Source organism: Rhineura floridana, chromosome 7, assembly GCF_030035675.1.
Source record: "Rhineura floridana isolate rRhiFlo1 chromosome 7, rRhiFlo1.hap2, whole genome shotgun sequence".
NCBI classification, from domain to species: Eukaryota; Metazoa; Chordata; class Lepidosauria; order Squamata; family Rhineuridae; genus Rhineura; species Rhineura floridana.
The window spans coordinates 129,191,544-129,216,729 of NC_084486.1; the positions used below are offsets into that span (position 1 = coordinate 129,191,544).

The following is a 25,186-nucleotide window of genomic DNA, read 5'->3' on the forward strand; positions in this document are numbered from 1 at the left end:
TATACTCATATTGGTTGTCAGTGCTTTATTTTGATTTTTAAAAAATGAGGTGCCGGTACTCATATCTTGATGAAAGTGTCATGGGTGCCAGCACAAAATAGCTACTATGGGCAGCAAAAAAAGAGAGGTGGTGATGCTCCATACCAGTGAGCACCATCACAAAAACAGCACTGTTGCTAGCAATAATTATTCTCTCATATCAGATGACTTCTAATAGTCCTCTCAAGCAGACATTCTAGTTATTTTTACATATACTGTAGTTAGTTTCTCTGCTGATAAGACTATAGTTATCATCTTACTAAGATGACTACAGTTCCAATTTAATCAAAACAAAGAACATTTAAGGCTGTCATCCTGTGTCTTTTTATATACAGCGACTAGTTGTTTAGGCACATTTACATTTATTTTATTTATTTATTTAATTAAGCTTATATACCGCCCGACTAGCAACAGCTCTCTGGGCAGTGAACATTAAAAATACAATAAAAATAACACAATACAGTATATCACAATACAAAACTGTACAAAAAACTGTACAGTCTAAAATCAAAATATAATAATTTAGAATTAACAGGAATTAAAATACCTCAGAGAAGAGAAAGGTTTTAACCTGGCGCCGAAAAGATGATAGTGTCGGCGCCAGGCGCACCTCCTCGGGGAGACCATTTACATGTAGTTAATAATGATGATATGCATATAATATTACCTTTCCCCACACAATATCACTGCCATTGGGCCATTTAATGAAGACATCATCCTGAACACCTCTTGTGAATGGTGGATAAGGCTTGGTTTCATTCCCAGAAATGGCTGGATCCTGAAATGAAGAACTGTTTACACTTGTGTTTAAAAACTAAGCTTAGAATAGTTATTAACAGAGTAATCCTGTTTTGAAAATATGCCAGCTATTAGGATAGGCATGTAGTATGTGGCAGAAACCCTTCTACACAACAGCCACTCTGGTGGAAGATTCTACCAGCACAGCTGTCCCACCAGCAAAGATATACCATAGGCATGTCAAAAACAGGACAGGGTTGTGGGTGGCACAGCAGAAACCACTTACACCACATCTTATATTTTTCCTGAATATGACCATGGGATTTTATGTCTGCCTCAGACCGTGCATACACAAAAAAGAAAAAAAAATCCCCTCACCTTGTGTACAATTTAAAGATATCCAGCCCTGTGCTGGCAACCATCCTGCCCATGCTGCTGTGACAAAGCATAGGATATGGCAGAACTCAGCACCCTATCACAAGACATCACTACTAGCATATAAACCCCACATGTGGAGACAACTCAGGGCACATCCAGATGTCCTTTTCATTGCATAGGCATGATTATTTGTCCTCATGATGCTGTTGGGGCAGTCACACACAATTCTGCTTTTAATACTGTTTGTGCCTGCAAAAGTTTTGGGGTGGTCATACCACTTCATTTCCAATCAGTGCATGCCCCGTAACCTGCTGCGGAGAACACATCCACTATGAAACACCAGTCTGGAGGGGGCCTGAGATGATAAGGCACACAACATGGTGGGGCTATATCTCTCTGGCCCTATGCCATTTACACTTAGAGCCAGCGGTGGCTGGTGGCTCCAAGTCAAGGGGGGGAAGGAGTCTGCTCCAGGTTTTAGTCCAAACATTCAAGGAGCTGTCCAAGGTGCTGAAGCACTTCCCTATGACATGGAGCCATCATCCGCCACTGCTTAGAGCTCAAAAGAGGGAGCTTCGGTGGGGGAAACGAGAGGGAAAGGACACTTTGCACAAAAGAGGGACTTTGCTGAAACAGCCTTTCTTCATAACACTGATAAGAGCTTAATCCCAACAAGTATTTCAGGGGAAAACCCCCACTCAGCAACCATTTCCAATCCATTCTAATAACTGGAGTACATGGACCGAAAGAAAGGGGTGACTTATGCAGTTGTCTCCCATGTCTTCCCCACCCCCAATCTGCTATATGTAAATAATGATTACCCCATTGGAACTGTACTGCTGTGGCCCTAGAGCTACAGTTTTCTGATTGTTTGGGAAGAAAGGCTGATTATTAAACCACTCTAGGAATTGTAGCTCTGTGAAGGCAATAAGGGTCTCCTAACAACTCTCAGCACCCTTTACAGTTCCCAGGATTCTTGGGGGGAAGCCAGGGCTATTTAAAGTGGTATGATACTGCTTCGCTATGATACTGCTTTAAGTGTATAGAGCAAATGTGGCCTGTAACTCTCCCTCCACTGCAAAAAAATTGGGGAGCAGCAATCTCCAACACACACACAAACACACACACACTGCTGGCAAAGGTCAGGGAGTCTATTCTAGCTATTGCCACTACTTGTCAAACATGGTGCATCTTCTCCTTTCAGAATCACAGCCTGGATGCATGCAGTTGAACAAGCTGTCTCTCCCCACACACTGCAACTCTCAAGGAGAAAGGGGGAGAATATGATCACAATCACTGCAGTTGTATCGGCTGCAACATGAGCACTGGAAGAGCAGCAGCACCATTCCCTCTTCTCTCTCACTCCATCACAAAGACCAAGTGTGCTTCCTGGTTCATGGACTAACTATATATTCCAGCTGCTGACTATTGTTTTGTTACCCTCTGTCTCCCTTTATATTTACAGGCCACTCTCCCACAGGTACAGAATCCATCCCATGCCCTGTAACATGCAGACCATGAGGGAGGCCCACCCTGTGCTCTGCAGCAGTGACCAGGATGTTGCCAGCTGTTCCTCCATAGGGTTGCTAACCTACTTGGTTCCAAGCAGGCTCTTATACCCCTGCAAGCTTGATGACAAGGCAGTCAGGCAACAGGAGATGTACTGCCTTCAAGTCGATTCTGACTTATGGCGACCCTACGAATAGGGTTTTCATGGTAAACGGTTTACCATTGCCTTCCTCTGAGGCTGAGAGGCAGTGACTGGCCCAAGGTCGCCCAGTGAGCTTCATGGCTGTGTGGGGATTCAAACCCTGGTCTCCCAAGTCGTAGTCCAACACCTTAACCACTACACCACACTGGCTCTCCCTTTGTTGCTAGGGAGTGGCAATTAGGGAATCCTTCCCCGGGCCTTGGTACAGTTTGGCTTCAGCTGGCCTCAGGATGGGATTCTGAGGATGTGGGACAGGAACAGGGCTCGCAAGTGGGATGGGTTCTGCTGAAGGGGAGTGTATGAGGCAATCTCTTGGTGGGAATAAAGGAGGAACAGTAATGAAGGGACACAGGGGGAATGGGCACTGATATTCCTGAGATTCTAGTTGGCAGAGCTGACCTATTGCCTAAGATAGCTGGGGGACGCTCAGCAGATGAGCTACATTAGAGAGGGGTGGGCCAAAAAGGCCCGTGCAAGAGTCAGGCCAATGTCCCATGAACCTTTCTGATTTGCTCAGGTGTGCCTGAGTGGAAGAGGACTTTCCTCACCTTTCCTAGCATGTGAATTTATCCAGGATTTTAACTCTGGATCTCCTGCATGTAAAACATGGGATGCTCAACCAGACTAGGGCTCGTTTAGCAGATTTATGACTGGGTCTAGGGGCCTCAAGGGGAAGATGCTGCACGATGGGTCAGTTTCCTGACTGCTGCTGTGGCTGAGTTGTTAAGAAAGTGCTCTGTGGTGTTTGCATGTGGGTTTGAATCCATGGAGCTTCAGGAATACAAAGAATGAGTGGGGGCATTTCCTCCCTCTCCCCCTGCTGGAACTTGAACTCGTGTCTCCTGCTTCCCAACTCTGTGTCCCATGCGGTGAGCCATTGAAAGTTCTTGCTGTCAGTGTATGTCTGTGGCTTCTCTTGTCACCTACCCTGGCCCCTCCCTCCCTTCGGTTCCACCCTCGTGGGTCTTGAACCCTTGTTCCAGGAGAGTTTTATGTGTTCTCTGCAGGCCTCTGGCCATGAGAGCTGTGTGAATCCTGTGCTGTGTGTCTTTTCCTTCATTCCCTTAGTGTGTTGCCCTCAAAACAGTGCTGGAAGCGGAAGCGGACTTGAACTCCTGCCTGAAAGAATGCCATGGAACTGGCATTAATGCCTGGGGATGGATGGTCACAGGGTGACGTTTGTGCAACTGGAATGGGGGTGCTGTAACATCATTGTGCATAGTGTACGGGTGCTGTAGCATCATTGCACATAGTATGTATGCTGTGATACAAGGAGCTATCCTGTGAGCCTGTCCTCATCATTGTGAGTTCAATGGCTCCCTCTGTTTAGGGGCAACATTTGGGCATTATCAGCCCCCAATTGTTAGGATGGTGATGTTTCAATGGACAATTAGCGTGTGTGCTGGTTTTGTGCCATTTGAGGATCTTCTGAATTATGTGTTTCCCTCCCCACTTCCCAGGCTGGGTGAACACAGAACTTTAGCAGGTGAGTATAGGATTCTTCAGTTAGTTAGCTATATAATATAATAAAGTTATTAAGCTAAACAAGTGCAAAACATATGTACTGACCAAAATGATGACAAATCTCATCCCATCCTGTTTCATTCTGTCAACCAGAGCTGGAAGGTTTGTAAACTTGGGACTGAGAGTGAAGTCCAGCTGCCGCTCCATGTAATCAATATCTGCATATTGTATATCCTATGGAGAACAGTTAAGGTCGTGAATAGGGGTGTGTATGTGACATAAAAAGTCAATCAAACAAACTTTATAAGTGACTAATTTACAAGCAGAGTCCAGGAACCAAAGAGCTACATAGGCCCATGCAAGGTGCTTCCGCTAAACCCAATGAAATTCTGACCTCTTTTTCTTTTCTTGTTTAACACCAACCATTTTTGAAATTCCCCTCTAAGTACGGATGTAAGAAGTCATCCTTTCTGTTCCGCCCATTCACCTTCCATCAAAAACTACATTATTAGTCTCACTGTCTGCTGTGATGAAATTACATAATTTACATAATTAATTACATACATTACATTATTCCACCCCATTTATTTCAATGCCAAAGAAACGCAATGCAAATAGGGACAAAACACAATTGCATATCATTTGTGGTCAGTGAATACCGATGGTATTTGCTGGATTGGTTGATTTCCATTTTCGACATGGGACAAATAAGCAAACATCAGCAAGTTCCACTTTATGTCAGAATTCTCCAACATCCCTAGCTTTAAGGACAGGGTTAAAAATATATATGAATGGTCATATCTACGTGCACACTTACATAGGGGATTTTAGCTGCCTTCATTGCATCATAAAGTTGGGCAATTTCTGTGTCATTTTCGTATCCATAGCGGCATAGTTGGAAACCCAAACCCCAATATGGAGGCATGACTGGACGTCCAATGAGCTAGCAATAATAAAATGAAACAAAGAATATTTGTATTACAGTATGCTGGCAAAAGAAAAAAAAAGGGAGCAAAAATTTTTAGTACAGGTTTTGTAACAAAGTTTTAGCCTTACTGCAGTGTATTCCTGAACCACTTGTTCTGGAGTTGGTCCCAAAACTAAATAGAAGTCCAAAATCCCTCCAATTGTACGGTAAGTCAAAGCAGGAGTTGGCTGGAATGTCACCTCTGGAAATTCATAAAAGGGAAATGCCCTGGAATTATCATATAGACCAGTAATTACCAAAAGAATCCTTTTCCCCATCCAGTTCAGCAGCCTCGACATTTGCCCAATACGTGCCCTTCTCTTCTGAAAATGAAAAGTTGGCCTCTCATTAACCAGCAGTAATCAGTGAGCAGCACAGGCAAGGCAGTGTCACTCACCTGGCTTCCCAACACCAAGCACCGCTGCTCATTGCTGAGAGAAGGAGGGGTGAAGTGCAGGGAGCTCAGTGCAGTATGGGGCGGGGGTCAGCAGGAGCATTTGATTGGCTCCTGCACCACTCTTAGCTGCCAACAGGAAAATAGGCTAGACACTTGCCAAATATGAGACATGCTGCCAGGCCATCATGGGATAGGTGGACTGGAAAAATCATACTAGGGACTGGCATGCTCGCGGGCCACAAGTCTGACGACCTGATAGGTTCCATAATTTAAAAATGCCAAGATTACCCATTCCATTACTGTTCAGCAAGAGAACTCCGTGTGCATTTCCATCATTTTCTAGGCCCATGTAAAAGGGGTGAACTCCATAAGTATTCAATTTGTACTGTAGGTATGAAGGGAAAACAACATGCCATGAGCAAATGCCTTCCTTAGCAAATTAATTTTCTTCCCAGCATGCTTCTACACATGTCGGCGAGGTATACACGTTTCTAGCTCACAACAAAGTAAATATTAATTTCCCAACATTTCCCATATTCTGCCTTCAGATTGCCAAACATAGCTGAGAGCTGTAGAAAAGTATGAAAACATATGAATAGATTGTCTCTGCATTTTCTGATAAAATCTGCTGACAACCCCCTGCTCAATGCTAATATTAGACTAAATAAATAGGCTAATACTTACTGTAGGAGTAACATTAGTACAGCTCAGTTTTCCACACTTACACGACCCAGTCCATAAGAACATAAGAAGAATCTGCTGGATCAGGCCAGTGGCCCATCTAGTGGCCCATCTAGTCCAGCATCCTGTTCTCACAGTAGACAACCAGATGCCTGTGGGAAGCTCACAAGCAGGACCTGAGCACAAGAGCATTTTCCCCTCCTGCGGCTTCCAGCAACCAGTATTCAGAAGCATACTGCCTCTGACCATGGAGACAGAGGCTACCATCATGGCTAGTCCAAAGTTCTGTGCAGCCTGTCAGTGTCTCTCAGACTTAAATCAGGGACCCAGGCCTGACTGAAACTTTCCTTAACACTAGAATTATTATGTATTACAGCTAGAGCTGTGTGCCAAAGCCCTCTCAAAATTATCCACCTTATTTGTGAGCAGAAAAACGAACAAGCAGAAATTGTCAGGGGTGGGACTCACCATTAGCAATGGCAGTAGCACAACTATATGACAGGTATATTGAAACAACAACAGCAATAATACACCAGCACAGATTTTGTTTCATTTTCAAACTTTAAAATATCCTGCTTCCTCAGAAGATTTGTTTATGCGCTGGTAAAAAGGAATATACATTCTCCGCACACCCCTGAGGAAATGGGTCCTGTATATATTTCTAATGCTTGATGAAAGTTATTGCAGAAAGGCAATGATACATAAAAGAACAATTTTACACACATCAAATTAATTTGCTGATACAAATATAAGACATTCTAAAATAATCCATGCTCTCATTTGTGTGAAAGCATTGTGTCACCATTGCTGGACTGGGATCCTTGAGTGTAAGTATATACCATTACTTATTCTATAAAGATTATGAACCAAAATTCATATTTCACTTGATGGCATCAGGCCCACTGTGAGCCCCTGATGTTTTGCCTGCAACTTGTTGTGCAATGGCAGTGAGAGTGGCTGAGGATCCAGCAGATCTCAGGCTGGATCAACTCTGTCCCTCCCCAGTTTCAGAGCACCCCATATTGGGGCCTTCCACTGACTCCCACTGGTAGGGATCTGGGTAGAAAGTAGAAGCTGGCACCGAAGGAGTGATGTTTGCATCACTCTAGCATTAGCAGAAGGTCAGCTGAACCAGGAGAGCTGGGCAGAGGAATACCTCTTCCTAATCAACACCCCCTTCTCTAGCCCAGTATAAGGGAGAATAGATTGCTCTGCCCATTGCACTTGTTCCTATTGACGAACAGAGCATACCAAAAATTGTGCTGCTCATACCATGGCTCTATGAAGGAGCAGAGCCACAACAGCATCTGCAGTCCATTCACTCATGGAAGTAGCAATGGAAGTTGGGGTGGACAAGCAGATTAGGTCTGACCTCTGCACCAGCTCTGGATCAGACCCAATGCTGGCCTGTGCCAATTGTGAGAGTGGCTCAGGACCCAGCAGATCCCTGGGCATCTCGGCCCCACCTTCACCCTCAGAATGCTCCATGTGGGGGCTTTCTGCATGTTTGACAGCCAGCAGAAAGCAAAGCAAGTGGAGGAATGCCTCCACTCAGTCCAACCCCCCTCCCCCACGCACAGCCTGGTGGAAGTGGTATGTTGGATTGTGGCCTAAATATTTGAATTAATTTCAGTGGAACTTTAGTGCAACTAATTTATTCTAGATCCAATCCACTGATATATTTTTGGCCTAAATATTTGTATTAATTTCAGTGGGACTTTAGTGCAACTAATTTATTCTAGATCCAACCCACTATATTTTTATTTGAAAGTTATAATATAGTAAAGAATGAACTCACTCCAGGAGATTGATCTCTTGCAAACATCCCCCAAGTATGCCAATTCATTTCCTGATAGAATTGAGCATGCTCTGTTTCACCAAACCCATATACATATGGAGAGGGTAGGCGCGTGGAAATCTGGATGAACATGTCACTGAAGATGAAGCCAGGTAACTGGGAGTCCCAACTGTAATCAAAAGATTAGCCAGTTTCCAGTGAAAAGCATAGCAAAATAGGTGATACTGATATATGAAGTTTTCAGATCATTTGCAGGGCAAAGAAAAAAAGAAATGTGATTGCTGATCAGCAGATATTGTGGCTCTCAATATCAGTGATTTTTTTAAAAACACACCTTTGAGATTATATAAAAATATGCACTTACCAGCTATGATAGAGCAGGGCACAGTTTATTCAAGAAGGTTTCTAGAATATGCTATTAGTGGTAAAGATGGTCAAGGCTCCCCTGTTATGCTGCAAATTACTTGGGTTTTTTTTAAAGAAATGCCACTATTAAATATTAGTTTGCAGACTTGCACTGATACAGCTTTCTCTGTGGCCTCCACAGTACCTTTCAAGTGGCACAGAGCTTGCCTTCAGTCTTCTTCCCACGCCCCTGACACCACACTTCTGTCTGGCATAATGAGACTATGTCAAATATTGTACAGTAGCTGAAGCAGTGTCCACCTATAGCTCTATGCTAGCATGACATCTTAGATCAGCTCAAGATGCCACTGCAGTACCACAGAGCATGAGGCTGCAGTGAAGGACAGTGCAGTTCTAAAACACTTATTGTGTGATGCACCATCTCTTATTAGGCCATGATTCCATACTAAATATTTCATTAAAATGTGATTCATCCAGTGCAGAGAGCAAATATGTGTTGGCTTCATTTGTTTGGCTCAGTCTTTTACCTATTTGATTTTTATAAATTTACATATTACTCATTCCAACAATAAAACACAAAACTTTCCCCCCAGGATATTAAAACAAAATGCAACATACAAGCAACATCAGTTGATTAACAATGGGGTGTGTGGGAGATGATGACACCTCTTCTGCTTTGGGTATTCCTGATCTGAGAAAAGACTTCAGTGTAGTCCTGGAGTACTCCTATGCTATTCAATTTTACTTGAACTTCACTGATCCATGGTGAGGCTTGATCAAGTTGTGTGGAGATCAACCCTTGACCGGGATAGCCAACCTGGTGCCATCCAGATGCTGTTGGGCTCTACTTCCCATCAACCCCACCCCCAACCAACTTGGACAATGGTCAGGGATTATGGGAGTTATAGCCTTTCAGATTCAGGATGGTGCCACATTGGCTACATCTGCCTTAGAATAGCCCTCTTTTAGATTCTGTGTTCAGACACTTTCTCCAGTGCAGGGGCTTAGGTTCACAGAACATAATGAGTGTTAAGGGCTCCAAGGGGGCAGAGCATTCCTAGGCATAGTATTAAAATCATGGGGGCTCCAGATACACCAATAGCCTGCAGACCTGTGATTTCACTCATCTCCTATGTTCTGTTGTAAGGAATGTTCCCAGCAGATCAAAGCTTTGGGGAATCATATCACAGAAACAGATCTGCCTAAAAATTGATGGTGACAAACATCAGGAATCCCATCAAGTATTTTACCAGTACTTCTAATTTTAACAGTTCTTAAAACAGTGGTCTGGGGTGGGTCTAGGGTGATACATACATCAACATATATATATATGTGTGTGTGTGTGTGTGTGTGTGTGTGTGTGTTATATGTGTGTGTTTATATATGTGTGTCTGTGTGTATGTTATATATATATAATTTAAAATGATGAGCTGTTGCATAAGGGGAACAATCAGAAACAATCATTTGCAATCTGTGAGGGAAATATTTTAAGCACTGGTGGCGATGAAAAGGCTTTGATGATCTATAATACATCTGTGCTTCTCTTCTTTGCTTAGTGTCATGCTTGTCTCTCTGTGCTATCTGATCATTTGAGATGACAGGTATGGAGAGGAAAAGCTAAACTAAGCTCAGCCTATTTCCTGCTGATCCTAAAAGAAGCAGAGTGAATATTCCAATTCACACAGTGTTTACTCAAAAGCTTATAGGAAAACGGAATACTTCTAGGGATTTTAACCACAAAACAGTAATGTTCTCTCAGTTTACCTGTTCTTTGAAAACTAGCATACCTAAACTTAAATCGATTAAGTGGTCTTTGCAACCTTTTCCAGCTGTATCTAAACCCTCACCTCCATTCTACACCAAACCCTGCAGATCCTCTCACCAGTATCTGTCTCAAATTTTAGACAGCCAGTCCCCTGTGTGTCATGGGGCTAAATTTCAATTTTATAAAATATGTGAAAACTATTAAGACACAGCCTAATATACACAGGAGTCTTCCTCAAACCTAGGGATGGGCAAATCTATCAATTTCTTTTTTCTACATTTCTTATTTTTCCAATCTTGAATTCAGGTCTCCACATTTCCAAAGCAATTTGTGATTTAAAAAAACGAACATGGAAATTAATCAGCATTTTAGGGTTCAATCCTACAACAGGCTGAGGGGATTTAGGATACAGTGGAGCTCTGGCCAGCTCAGCCAGGCTATACCAATGTAACTCCCTCATCCTGGCTTAGCTGTGGGTCAGCCTGCAAAACCCCAGCCTTCCTGGCTCAGCTGACTCATCCAAGACTGACAAAAGTTAAGCCAGTGCAAGTTCCAGAAAAGGGGCATTCCAGGGGTGTGGCAGAGCAGGACCAAGGGGAAGGGGACTTATGCCATCTCCTACATCTCTATAGCTTGGTCATGTGACTTCCAGGCCTGGTATAAATTAAGCCAGGAAAAAGGCTGCTGGCTGAGCCAACATTCTCCTCTCCCACAGGCTCCTGAATGGAGGTAGGATTTAGCATACTTTAAGCTAACATAACTTTAGCTGGTTTAAGTTACACCAGCTTCCTCAATGAAGGATTGTTCTGCCAATGCGAACTTCTCCTAATAAGTACATTTTTATATGCATTTGACTAATATTCACATTTTGAAATAATTTTCCCCTAATATAACACAATTTCACCTCTACTCTAATCTAAGGAAAGTTAATTCTTCAAACAATGTCACTAATTACTGTGAATTATTCATTGAGGCTTACTTCTGAGTAGGGACAGGTGAGATGTTTGATTCAGTTCTCATTTAAAGCCAAATCTATGAAATCTGCACTTTCCAAAAAGATATGAGAACTGAAACACAGCCATCCTTTGAAATTCACAAGTGTCCACCTTTCATGATTCAGTTCTTCAACCAATGTTTTAAAAATACATATATTAGTGGGAGGTGTGCATAAAAATCAGTTTATGAAAGACAATAACATACAAAATGCATTATATTAGGAGAAATTGCTTGCAAAAATGTGTTCATTAGTCAAAACTGTATAAAAATGTGTTAGGAGAAATTCGCACTAAAATGCTAAAGACTTTTCATGAGGATTTTTTTTAAAAAAAATGCAGATCACTGAAGAAATGTGGGGAACTGAGTTTAAGACTGAAAAAATAATGAACTGAGAAACCCGAAATGGGCAGATCCTTCTATCTCTACTTCTGAGTAAACAAGCATAATGACCTTCTCTCCATTCCATCAGTCAAAACAGCCAGACTGGTGAGGACTAGGGAGAGGGCTTTTTCAATTGTGGCCCCCACCCTGTGGAACTCCCTCCCAAAAGATCTCCACCATGCCCCTTCTATGATGAGCTTCCGCTGGGCCTTGAAGACCTGGCTCTTCAGGCAGGCTTTTGGGGTGGGCTAGATTTTATTATCATTGTTTTCAGATTTTTAATGTCTAATATATTTGTATGTCTATTTTGTACATCACCCAGAGTGGCTGGATAACCAGCCAGATGGGTGACTAATAAATTCAATAAATAAATAAATAAATTACAGTACTATGCACATTTAGGAGTAAGCCCCATGGTAGTCAGTGGTACATACTGATGAGCAAACTTGCCATGAGCAAATTAAATGTGGGATTTCTACCTACACTTTCAAGCCTCTTTCTGATGGATTATAAGAGTCTTGGAAGCTAAAAGTTCACTTCTGGGGAAAAATAACTTGATTTTTCATCATCCTTTTCTTTAAGCTTTGTATGGCACCCCTGAATTGTCATTCTGTTTTGTACTTCAGATATTCAGACTTGAGACAAGAACAAGTGTCTCTTTCCAGTTTTCCCTCTTGAGGTCTTGACCTAAGGAATATAATCGAAGAGATACCATGTATTTTGTACATGGTAAGTATAAAATGTTAAATGGATCAGGGTGTATCCATTACAAACAATTACAGTTACAAAAGGACCGGGCTTTCATTACTAAGATGGACATTTATTCTTAACGGCTGTGCTTATTTATTTTTTTTACAAGGATCCCAAGAACCAAGTACTAGCTGGGGCCGATAGGAGCTGGAGTCCAAAACATCTGGAGTGCAACAGGTTTGTAAAGGGTGTATTAATTCTTTCCATAAAAGGGAGCTGTGGACATGTGCTTCTTGAACAGCTGTCCTGCATGCCACACTGTAAACATCTTTAAAACTGAGAATACTTTCAAAAGCAGTTTATGATCTGACCAGGTGTGTGGTCATCTGGGGTCTCAGGGGGTCTTACACCCTTTGCTTTTTGGGGAACAGGTACCCAGCAGGGTTCCCATGTGTCCAGCATCCTATGAGCCAATCCCTATCAAAGGGGAATGTGTTAGCCATTCAGAAGAGTCTTCTAACATGCTTCCTTGTTCTTTCCTGCTGGTTGGAGCCAATCAGAGTGAAAGGAGCTGAGTCAACCACTGAGAAGATTCTTTTCAGTAGCTAACACATTCCCCTTTCATGCTGATTGGCTCCTAGGGATGTCTGTTATTGTGGGAGAGGGCATTAGCAAGCATCTCATTCAGCAAAAAAGGGAGAGGGGCATGGCTGTGACTATGATGAAGTGACTTCTGAATTTGCCACAACACTACTGGATCTGACATAAAACCTTGCTGTTCAAAGGGGGGCTGGAGTGGGCATCAAAATCTACTAGACACACTGAAGCGCGCTAATACACTTAGGTCACATCCACACCATACAATTAAATAATATTAACACACATTTAAAGCACATAGTTTCCCTCAAATAATTGTGGGAGTTGTACTACATAGGAATGTAGGAATCTGCCTTATACTGAGTCAGAACCATTGCTCTATCTAGTTCAGTAATATCTACAGTGACTAGCAGCGCCTCCCCAGAGTTGGAGGCAGGATTCTTTCCCAGCCCTAGTTAGAGATGGTGGAAATTGAACCTGGGACCTTCTGCATGCAAAGTGAGTGCTGTACCACTGAGCTATGGCCTTTTCCCTCACAGAGGCTCTACCCCTCACGGATTTACAATTCCCAGCACCCTTAGCAAGCTAGAGTTCCCAGGATTCTTTGTGGGAAAGCAATGTGCTTTAAATTTATGGTGTGGATGTGACCCTTAAGTGGTCCTTTACAGCCATACCATATGCAGCAATCTTGTGCACAGTAAGGATGACAAAATCCCATTGACTTCTGTGAGAGTTGAATAGCCCAAGACTTCTGCAAGGTGTATGTAGGTGGAACTAAAACATATGTGAAACCGCACAGGGTTCTTAACTCCATGTGACTGGGGAAGGGTCTAGTGAATATAAGTAGGGGAATTCAGCCTTTTCTCTGTCCACCAATTCTACCCTGCAAACACTCCCTCCAGCCTTTTCTATTTTCCCCTCAGTTTCAAAAACTGGAAGTAAGCTAGGCTGAGGCAAAAAAAAATGCAAGAGAGATTTGTAAGGGAGACATTATAGGTGTGAGATGGGCTAAGCTACCCTCCTTTCTGACCAAATTTCTGCTGCTCCCACCACTGTATTTTCATTACTTTGGCAAACACAGCTTTGTGAACGGGTGTTTGTCAAGAGTATGTTTAGTTCTCCTTCCCCTACAATGCACAGTAAAGTAATGGATGTAGGTAATCTGATGACAACTGAAGACAAAGAGTTGCCAAACTATCCATAGCTAGTCTGGAAGCACATGCCTTTTCTGTGAAAAAGGTATATGTGTAACTCATTGTACATTATTTTTGCATGCAGATTTTTTTTAAAAAAATAGATGTGCAGAATCATGTTTTGAAACAATAAATTCAACAGTGCCTTTAGGAGACCATCTTTATAAGCTTTCCTCCTCTTTATTTGAATGGCAAGGAAAAAAGTAAAAATCAAAACAGTCTCTGACTCTGACCTGAAGTGTCTCCGAAGGAAAGCACTTTCTGGGAGTTTCACTAGAGGGAAGGCCTTTTCTGTGGTGGTGCCCATGCTATGGAACAACCTTCCCTCTGAGTTTAGGCAAACACACACATTAATGACATTTAGGTATCTTAAACACTAGAAAACACTAGAAAAGACAATAATGCTGGGAAAAACAGCAGGGAGTAGAAAAAGAGGAAGGCCAAACAAGAGATGGATTGATTCCATAAAGGAAGCCACAGACCTGAACTTACAAGATCTGAGCAGGGTGGTTCATGACAGATGCTCTTGGAGGTCGCTGATTCATAGGGTTGCCATAAGTCGTAATCGACTTGAAGGCACATAACAACAACAAAGGTATCTTAAAAACACATTTCTTCTCCCCGGGCTTTGTCTGGGCTTGTTTCTCAGTATGTTATAATTTTATCTCTGCCTTAGTCTTTCAGTTGGATTTTCTCCTTGCATTTTAATGTTTTGATATGAATTTTAATATTGTTGCATACTGTCTTGAGACTTTATGTGGGAAGATTGGTGATACAGGCAATAAGCCATCAGATTTCCCCCTCCCTTCTAAACTGAGTTTTAAGAATAACGTTCACATTTTGCTGGTCAGTCAATCATATTCAAAGTGCAAATGAATTCTTGAGAATGTTCCTCTCGAGATCCCCCCCAATAGTAGTAATGTTCCCACCCCCAATCTCTATCAGGTGGCTGAAATGAGAGTCCATTATTTTAACAATTTCTTTTTTAAAAGCCTCTCCTGTTGTCTGTAGAATACACACAATGGCTGCATTCACATGTCTCCTCTTTGACACAACCATAAGGAGCTGTTTGGATAAGTTTCCTTCCATTTTTGGTTAATCAGAGTTAAATGGAGTCAATTTCTCTAAATCCAACAAACTGTGGTTAATCTTTTCTATGGTTTCTTTGAAACAAGCAAAGTCTTTTCTATGGGTTGTTTGAAACAAGCAAAGTCCAAAGAATGGGTTATAAGACTAGCTTCTTTCGACAACCATAGTTAAGAATAACCACAGTTTAGGATTCACATATAATGTGAAACGGTGATTAACCGATAATGCAAGCAAAAGGTTCCAATCTCCTCTTCACAATCTCTCTTGGAGGAGAAGAGGGAAGGGAGTACGTAAGACCAAGGTTTATGATGGATCACTTCCATCATGATAATGAGCTAGGTTTATCACATTGTCCATATGCATACAATGTTTCAAAAACAAGAAACTCACTCAGACCTACATCAGCAGTTTAGGTATGTTTGTTTAAGGTCATATAATGCAAAGGCCTGCACTTCATTTTTGACTGTGACTGAGAAGGGCAAAAACCTGAGGTGTAATAGTTTGTTTACAACACAATAAGAAACCCTTCAACTAGCACAAAGAAAAGTTAGCAATATCTATTTCACATTTGTATTTTATGTAGCAATCTCTAGAGTCCAAATTAACTGCACATGGCTAGCAGGTATTACAGAGGTCACGACTGCTTTGGTAAAACTCCCAAGGCATTTTCTCAAACTTTTCCATAGGGAACAAGAATGCTGGTGCCTTAGGATTGTCTGTAAGGTTTTAGAATGGAGACAACCGGATATTTGGAAATTTGGCACATTGTGCAAATTAACCTGCATTTTGAAGAATCCGGGAGAGACAAACTCTGACAGATTTATGAGAAAGTGGATTTTATTTGTTGCATTCTGGAACAGTAAATTCCAGGATACAATATTACAATTTGTGTGTTTTTCCTTTATTATGAACTACTGTCTTTCCTTTGAGAAGTGGATAATGTAATTTGTATGCACTATATATATGATGTTTTGTGTTTTTGTAAAAAAGAGGGGGGGGGAACCTGAGAGCAGTTCAGCTTGACAATAAATTCTGAGGAGAAAAGTGAGGCATTAATTATATATCATTAGGAAAATTCATAACCATTCTACGTCTTGCTGTAAAACCATAAGAGATTTTGTACATTCATCCTTGTGGTTGTAAATAATGTGAATAGGCTGCCTTATCTATTTTATAACATAAACAATTGAGAGGAGAAGTAAACATAAGACTCTGGGTGATGATATTATTTCCCATTCAGGCAGTTTGTGTGCATTAAAGTAACTTCTTAGCAGGGTCTGACTATTTTATTTTTACAAAGAGGCTGGTGGTTAGAGGAGGATTTTCTCCATTGTCTTAAAGGGTGTGAGGAACCTGAAGAGGGGATATAATGCATGCCAGCTGTCATGGTAATAATATGGTATAAAGTGGCTTTTTCACACTCTTTCAAGGGAAAAAGAAGCATCTATGATAAAAATCAATGGGCAATTGGATATGTGGAGTCCAATACTCTGAGATAGTTAACAATCAAGTCCTACAAAAGCAGTATAAAAACCTCTTAAATGAATGTAGCTAGTGTGTGCTGATTTTTGAGAAAACAACCCTGGATTCTTATGATTAAATATGATTGTGGGGATACACTGTTTGCAGATGAACTCCTCTTAGAAAAGATTGGAACTGAGTAGTATATAAACTGTCAGAATAATGTATCACATGTGGGGGACCTTTGGCCCTCTAGATATTGCTGAATTACAACTCCCATCATCCCTGGCTATTGGCCATGCTTGCTAGGGCTGATGGGAGTTGTAGTTCAGCAACGTCTGGAAGGCCAAAGGTTCCCCTGCACCTGGCCTATATCACTGTGCCATTTGGCAGGAGAAGCTAAACTAATATTTGTAATAACACTTATAACAACATGGTTTAATCCACCATTATATGCACTGCCTATTGTGTAAAACATTCGCTTACATCACCGTCCCAGTGCTTCTGCGCCGAACTTGGATACCAAATGGATTGTTCTGAATTGCCACATCATAGAGGCGGTTCTCATGGGTACTTGCAGGTGTGTTGGGGAGGTTCAGTGGCACTGGAACCTCATACCTTTTGTTAATGTAATCATAGATCTGCAAAGAGGAATGGGTATTCTACTTAGAACAATGTCACATACTATATATGTTGTAACAGTGGAATTCCCCTCCCCTCCCATGGGAATAATAGGAAATCGCTCTTAAAACAACAGAATTGTCCATTTTCTTTTATGAGGAGCCAAGGAAGAAAAAGGTCACAACATAATTGGGCTTTTAAAAAGTTAAAGAGAACTGTTGATGTAAGACTATTTTAGCATCAGCTAGAACCATCTCATGCCATTCATTCAGTCTGAAGGAATAATCTGCTGAAGCAAGAGAAGTCACTAGACCAAGTAGAACTTATATATTCTGATGACGATGCTGTGACTTTAGACCTGACCTGAATAACTTGCATTCAATCAAGCTGGACACAGCCAACCAACCACATATTGTGACTTGTCAGCTGCTTGACCACTTTGCAGTCCTAAGCAAGCAGCAATAATTAGAGTCCAATTGAGCCCCTGCTGTGTCGCATTTGGCTTAGTGGGTCGCGAGTTGTGCAGGTCTGCTTTACACTGCGTGTGTGGCTGGTAAGTGTAGGTTCCCTTGCAGCTGCAAAAGTACAAGACTTCCTGAACTGTAGAGGTCCTTATAGTGTATGAGACAAGATTACTCAGATAACAAACCCTGAAGATACCCACAAAATTTACTGACCCACAAAAAGAATTCTGTCCTTTTCCATTTCACCTCTCCCCCCATATTGTGGGTGGCTGTGGAGACAGCCTTGTGCAAGGCTGTTAGTGGGGGCAGCTACTAGCCAGTAGCCACAGGAAGCAACTAGGATTTACACGCAGGCACTTTGGCCCTAATTGGCTATAGGGATAGAGTCTTATTTTTGGCTACGTTGCTCTGCAATGCTGGATGATGAATTTCCCTAAGCATCATTAGGTCACAGCATGTAGTGAAGACAAAGTATGGAATGCTGGTGAACACCCAGAGGCATCACTTGGGAGATGGATGGGACTTTCCTAGACCAGCTTTCCAGATGGTTCATACATTGGGGTCAAGTTGGGTATGCGTGTGGTTGGGAAGAACCATGAAAAGCTCTTGTGGTGGCTCTTGAGCTCAGAGGCAGGATTGTGTCATCCCAATATGAGATGAGGCAGGCAAAGGTGAGGTTATTCACCATCCAAACTCATATGGTTCATAGATTGGCAATGGGAGTTAGAAACTAACTAGAGCAAGAATCTATGTTGTTGCAGGTAGGGATGGATGAGTCCCTACAGTTTCTCATTTTTCCAATCAAGTTTAGTTTGCCACATTTATGCATCACTTTGCTATGAAGCCTTCAAAATTTATCAGAATTTTAGTGTGCATTTCTCCTAATATACATATTGTGTATGTATGCAAGTTTGCCCAACATACACACCTTTGCAAGCCATTTTCTATAATAATATGCTATGCATTTTGTATATTTTCACAAATATATACATTTTGTACACTTTTTTTAGAGAACTGTGTCACAAATTTGCATTAATGTGAATTCCAAAGGCTAGCTGTCTCAATTTGCATATTGTTTTGGGACTTGTAAATTAAAGTAGGATGACATTAAAAGGTGAGATGAACTACATTTCTCCCCCATTCCTAGTGGCAGGTCATTTACATTTATAGGCCTTATGTCTTGTCTTCTCATTCTTGAATCCATGTCCTCAGGTCTTGGCATGGCCCAAGAGTTTTCAGACCTTGTAACCACCTTGTTGAAGTTAGCAAGACTGTGACTGGTCAGAGGCTGGATACAGTCACACCTGGAGTAATCAATGTATAACACATTGTGTTCCATGACTGAACAAAAGAGGGATATCAATATAGTAAGTAAATAAAAGCTTGTGTGCATTAAATGTATCAAATTTACCCACTTGTACTTATTCAAACTATTTAACCTGGATGAAATTATGGCTAAGTGCAACTTTGAAGAAACACTTTTTTATTACAATGGTCTATTGATGAGAGAATATGTAATGCTATACAGGCCTCTGTGTAGTTAGAATCAGATAAATAGCTCCATAAGGATCAAAGTCCTTGATGGATAATACCATCAGCCACATTTTGATGGTACTATGGAACTATATTTTTTTCTTTTATATTTTGGAACCAACACAGTTACAACAGCTTTGTCAACTTATAACTAGTGGGACAAATTAAAAAATATTTTGCCATTGATGTAAAAGTCACAGGCAGATGGTTTCAAGACAACTAACAGCAGTTTTTGTAATGAATTTACCTTAAATTGAAGCATGTTATTCTCGTGATATTTCACCTCCAAGCGAAGTGTGTCGATGGGTGTTGCAGGCACTTTGAGATGTCTAGCAGTTCCAGGGCCTCTGCCAAGGTTTACTGTCAAACCGGAAGGTGTATACTGAATTTGTTCAACAGTATAACCATTATTGGAAGGATAGTAACAGTATGGGGAACCTTGAGAAGTGCTAGTCTGAAAGAAAATACAGATAGATAGATGTAGCACATAGAATGCAAGGCAGATAGAAGGAATTAGCCAATTTTAGTAATGGACAAGTCCTTCCCAATTCATATTATAATTAGCTCAGGGGGGTTTTCTGAACTTACTCCAAGAACTCTGGAAAAAAATGTGGGACATTTCAAAGAAAGCTCAAGGGAGACCATGATTGGGGAGCTCACCCCTGTCCTTCTAGAAGTGCACCCCTTTCCAAAAGTACATTATGAACCAGAGGAACAGGACCTTCAGCAGAGATGGCTGGTTGGGGAGAGAAGAGGCCTTCTAGTCCTCGGTCTTAAGGCCTAGATGCCCAAGAGCATGCTTTGCCACTGGGATGAATGGAAATTGTAATTTCCCATGGAACTGAGCACAATTCATTGAATCAAAAGGAATTGGAAGCCATAATTCATTCTGATGAATTCCAGTGGCAAATATTTTTAAATTTATTTTTAAGAACCCTTTGTTAATGTTAGATATCCCGCCAAGTCTATTTTTATCAGGTTTGCAGATTCTGTGGCTCTCATTGGGGGAGTCTGATTGCTTGTATCCCAGAGTTGCCCCTACTTTGACCCATAGCTGCTATGCTACATTAGGGAAATTATATGGTAGATTCTGAGTAACTTGTATGCAGTTTAGTGGCAGAGGTGTGAATAGAAAGAAACCCATTGTGTTTCTCTCAGTTGGAGACAGTTCAGCATGGGCTTAATTGAAAAGGAATCCAGTAAGCAAACCTTTAGCTGGATCTCATCCAAATGCATTAAATGTGCTTAGCTGTAGTGGTTATGTGCCGATTAGGTGGGAAACAGAATGATATTCATTCAGGTGAGTGTTCTTCCACATAAATATTTGGTTGCTTCTAAAGTCTACTTTTAAGTCCATCTCAAACAGACATCTTGTCAGGATCACTGAGCAGTCAACAGGTTCCTATCACAACCTGCACTGTTTTCTGGTTCCTCTCCATCCCATACTAGCTGGGAATAGTGTGAATGTGTTAATTGCCCCATCACAAGATATGTCACCATAGTGATGCGTGAACTGGGCCTCAGAGAATGAATAAAGCCTGGAAAAATAACCATCACCCCTTCTAATAAGAACAAGGTGGCGAGTGCTAACCGGGCTGTAGCCAAAACTGGGTTATGTGGAAACAAGAGGGAACTCCAAAGTTTGAAGAACAACCAAAACAACATCAACAACCTAAAGAGGCAAGAACCTACAAAGAACAACCTGATGATAATTGAGCATGCTTAGCGGCCATGGAATGTTGAGTGACATTTGGGAAACACAAAAGGAACACAGGAGGGGCAAGGAAGGGAATGCCCTGTTTGGAAGAAATGGCTGGCTAGAACCCTGACCAGGAGTATGCTTTACATTTCAACTTTTTGTTGCTGGACTCACTTTCTACATTTATTTCACAATGCTGTCTCCACATCACTGAAATGCTTAGGGCCATTGTGCTTTTTTTTAAAGTAATAAATAAGATCCAAGAAAAATGCAGCAAGAGGTTGAGAAAGTATAAGGAAGATTGATAGGCGTGATATATGAAGATACCTTTAGACCCAGGCCCATGACTGTGAGTACAATGGAAATAATTTAGATAAGTACACTAAGTCAGCACACTTCTAAGCATCAAAAGCACACATGGGTATATGCATTGCTTACATTCCATTTACAGCCAAGGCTTAGGCAGCTTGCTTCTGTTGCACCAGGCTCAGGATGACAATCAAATTTGTCACTGTCTCTGAAGACCTGCTTCCAGGAGATTTTGTGTGTTTCCCCCAGCTGGAGCCGAAGACCTGTGATATGGGCAACCTGTGAAAATTAAAAGCAAAATCCAGCTTGTAAACAGTGCATATGTAAAACTGTACTTATTTATTTCATGAATTTCTTTCCATGAAACATCCCAAAGAGAAATAAACAAATAAAAACATATTTAAAATATAAACAATAAAAAATTAAAAGAATTTCAAATCCAATGTAGATACAGACTGGAGTATATCTGTCTCATCATTGTTGTGCCTGGTCCCTTTATAAATCATAAAAAGAAAGGCCCCTGTTTAATGGGGGTTACAGTCTAAGACTGCGTACACACTAGCCCATTTGTAGCACAAAAATGTAGGGTATTTTCCCCCATTCTGGAATCATTCATGCTCGTCCTCAATGTGCTGCTTTCAATCTAGATTCTTCTATCCACAGGAGTGGATGCATTTTTTTTTATACACATTTGAAAACCCTCTCCTGGATTAGGTTGTCCATGCCTTTCCCTCCCTGTACATGCCCCAGGTGAATGAAAGAGGAAGCGGTGATTGAGATCTTGATATAAGCCCACCCATAATGTCATTGGGTAGGTGTGGATACTTCCCCCTTTGCTGGGACCACCAGCAAATGGATACACTATGGATAATGCAGAATCAATCATTTCAAATGGACACACTGTTGGGTAGAAGGAAAGTTATTTGAAGGAGCCAGAGACCTTTGGGCAGCTGAGGGTGGTGGAACAACTATCATTTATATCCCAGGTATGAAATATTAAGTGAGAAGCTGTGTTGAGACTAATGACCACACATTAGACATCTGGCCATTAGCATTTGGAGGCCCAGCATCCAACCAGAACGTTGTGCACTGTGTGCAAATGGACTGTAAAGTAAATCAAAATATGAATCATGTATACAAAGATATTGAGCTGTCAGGGTCTTATAAGACTCCTCAAAGAACTCCACTGGCACAGTCTGGAATGCCATAAAAGATTAAGGATGAAATCATGAAAACAAATCTCTAGGGCATGTGTCAGTCTGCTATGTGACAGTGTGATAGGGATAATCCTGATGTCTAGATCAAACCCAGGTTTTGCTCCCTCTAAATTATATGAGAACTTACCCATATTCCAAAACCTTTGATTTTTTGGATCTCTGTTGACTGCATGTGTTTACCTTTGCATTAGAACAGTCCATTCTTCTCATTTGTTCTAGAGGTCCATTTTAAACATTTCTGAGTACCAGTTCAAGTGGCCCCCATTATATTCTACGTAGCGTTGTACCAAGCCTGCTCTCCCCCCGTCCCCAATGTTTGCACTCTGTTGGAAGGCTTTTTCTCTGACTCTTTTGCAAAGAGAGTGAAAGCTTTGGAACAATCAAGAGACCATGTTGTATGCATGTGCTTACTTTATGAAGTCAGTAAGGTGGCTGAAGGATCTCCCCTTTAAAACAGGTTCACAGTGGTGCAGGACTCTTTGAAGAAAGGATTCCTAACCAACAGTTATTCCTGGAAAGACCGTGTGGCTGGGAGCAGTCAGTACAGTAGGGCATTGCTGCAGAACTGACCTCCCAACACTGCCGTTACTGCTGCTTACCTGGATGGTTCAAGGGCAGGGCAAGGCAGTGGTGTGTTTAGAGCTGTGTGAACACACTGGCAAGAGCACTAGGCTGAATGCGCTGGTGCCCCTGTGCAGTACTAACCTTGCCACTCTGCCCTACCCCATCTAGCTAAGCAGTAATGATGTAGGTGTTGTTAGGGTGGCTCTATAGCACCACACCACCCACTTGACACTTCATGGTCACATAGTCATACCACACTAAAACCCTTTCTTCAAAGAAGCCTGCACCTCTGTCAGTGTACATGGGGCTTTCTACAGTTTTGTTTTTAGAGCATCTTTTTAGAGAGTTAAGGTTTCAGGGAAGCTATTCCATGTCCTGATGTCCACATGAGGTTCTGAGTTCCCTATACCCCTAATCCCTCCTCCAGCAGCAGCCAGTGGAGTGTCATGGACAAACACAGGATCCACTGATGTTAGGCAAGTGATAATTTATCACTAGACATTTAAAAAGAATGGAGGAACTAGGAGAGCAACTATTTTTTTATGAGATCCGACATAACATTTTGTTGGGCTGCCAGGATTCAACAATGCTTCCAATGAAGACACATAGCTACATTTAGTGTTCCTTTATCTATTCATCTTTAACCTTTATCTAGTCATCTTTAGCCTTATCCATACGGCAAAGTGTACCACTTCTGGAGATTTATTAAAATGATCAGTTACATTTACCTTATCTGCGGCACTGTAACTGACAGTGAGATTATCTTGAACCCCAGTGTTTGAAATCGCTGTCACTTCTGTAGGCTCAAGGGGCAATCCAAGGATTTTGATTTCCTCAAATGTTAAATTATTTGGATCTGTATAGGCATTGTGTGTCACATCCATAGTTAAGATATTCTGAAAAACAACAAGGTATACAGACAATATTATTATAGAAATCTTGTGACAAAAAAGGAATACATTATCCATTTCTATGATTTTCTATTATTACTTTTAAATGGGGATTTGATTCAGTTCTCATTTCAAGCCCAATTTATCAAATTCACACTTTCTAAAACAATGTGAGAACTGAAACATAGCCATCCTTCGAAATTTGCACTATTTAAATTTTGCAGTGCAGTTTGCCAACCAAACAATGTTTACAAAAGTGCATATGCTAGGGGAAAGTGTGCATAAAAATCAATATACGAGTGAAAAAAACATACAAATATGCATTATATGATAAGAAATTGCTTGCAATAATGTGCACATTAGTCAAAACTGCCCACAAAAATGTGTTTATTAGGAGAAATTCACACTAAAATGTTAGAGAATTTTCATGATTTTTTTTAAAAAATGGCAAATTCCTGCAGAAATGTGGAGAACTGAATTTCAGATTGGAAAAATGAGAAACTAAGACAGCCAATACTGACAGATCTTTCCATTCCTACTCTTAAGGCCGAAGTCCTATAATACAAAAGCAAATCTTAACTCTTTGTTTGCATTTTACTGATTTTAAGTGCAATATGATTGACATATTTTTGGGAAAAGGGAAAACTTCAGTTTTCTTTGCATGAAATCTAGCTATTACAAAATAAGTGATTCACTAAAGCAGGTGCAGGGAAACTTTGGTCTCTACCTGTTGCTGAACTACAACTCTCTTCAACCTTAGCAGTGCCATCAAGTGACAGCAGTGGGGTGAACTCACAATCCAGGAGATTCTATGCCAGCTCACTCCCCAGAATGCCCCCATTTCAGGCCCACTGGTGCTGTTATGCCTCATCTCCCCATTTGGTGGGAGGAACTTGTGAAGGGTGGAGGTGAGCAGGGCTGGGGATAAGACCTCTGCCCAATCCAACCCCTCCTCTGAGCCCAGCACAAAGGAGCTTTGGATTGCAGCCTAAGCACTTAAGATATGTTTTAGAAGTTTAGTCGTAAGTACAGCATTACTGTACATTTCTGGGATTAACAATAAACACTTCCTTGGCAGAAGATAGTGTGCCTTGAGGCACATCAGAGTATCATGCAATGTGTGCCATTGTCCCATCAGAGAAAGGCCCATTGCAAGCCAGCCTACAAAGTTTAGGCAA

The 25,186-nt window shown here is 41.4% G+C and overlaps 1 protein-coding gene across 1 annotated transcript in view; it reads right to left on the minus strand.

Moving 5' to 3' along the window:
• The window catches only part of SI (sucrase-isomaltase), a 169,651-nt gene that overhangs the window by 74,501 nt on the left and 69,964 nt on the right, over window positions 1-25,186 (minus strand). The window contains exons 23-32 of the mRNA XM_061637223.1: window positions 23,847-24,014; window positions 21,467-21,616; window positions 19,577-19,783; window positions 17,198-17,352; window positions 8,174-8,342; window positions 5,983-6,079; window positions 5,387-5,499; window positions 5,148-5,273; window positions 4,436-4,564; window positions 707-817 (exon numbers count right to left, since the gene is read on the minus strand). Coding sequence (XP_061493207.1) covers window positions 707-817; window positions 4,436-4,564; window positions 5,148-5,273; window positions 5,387-5,499; window positions 5,983-6,079; window positions 8,174-8,342; window positions 17,198-17,352; window positions 19,577-19,783; window positions 21,467-21,616; window positions 23,847-24,014 — 1,425 coding nt within the window. The remainder of the gene's footprint in view (window positions 1-706; window positions 818-4,435; window positions 4,565-5,147; window positions 5,274-5,386; window positions 5,500-5,982; window positions 6,080-8,173; window positions 8,343-17,197; window positions 17,353-19,576; window positions 19,784-21,466; window positions 21,617-23,846; window positions 24,015-25,186) is intronic.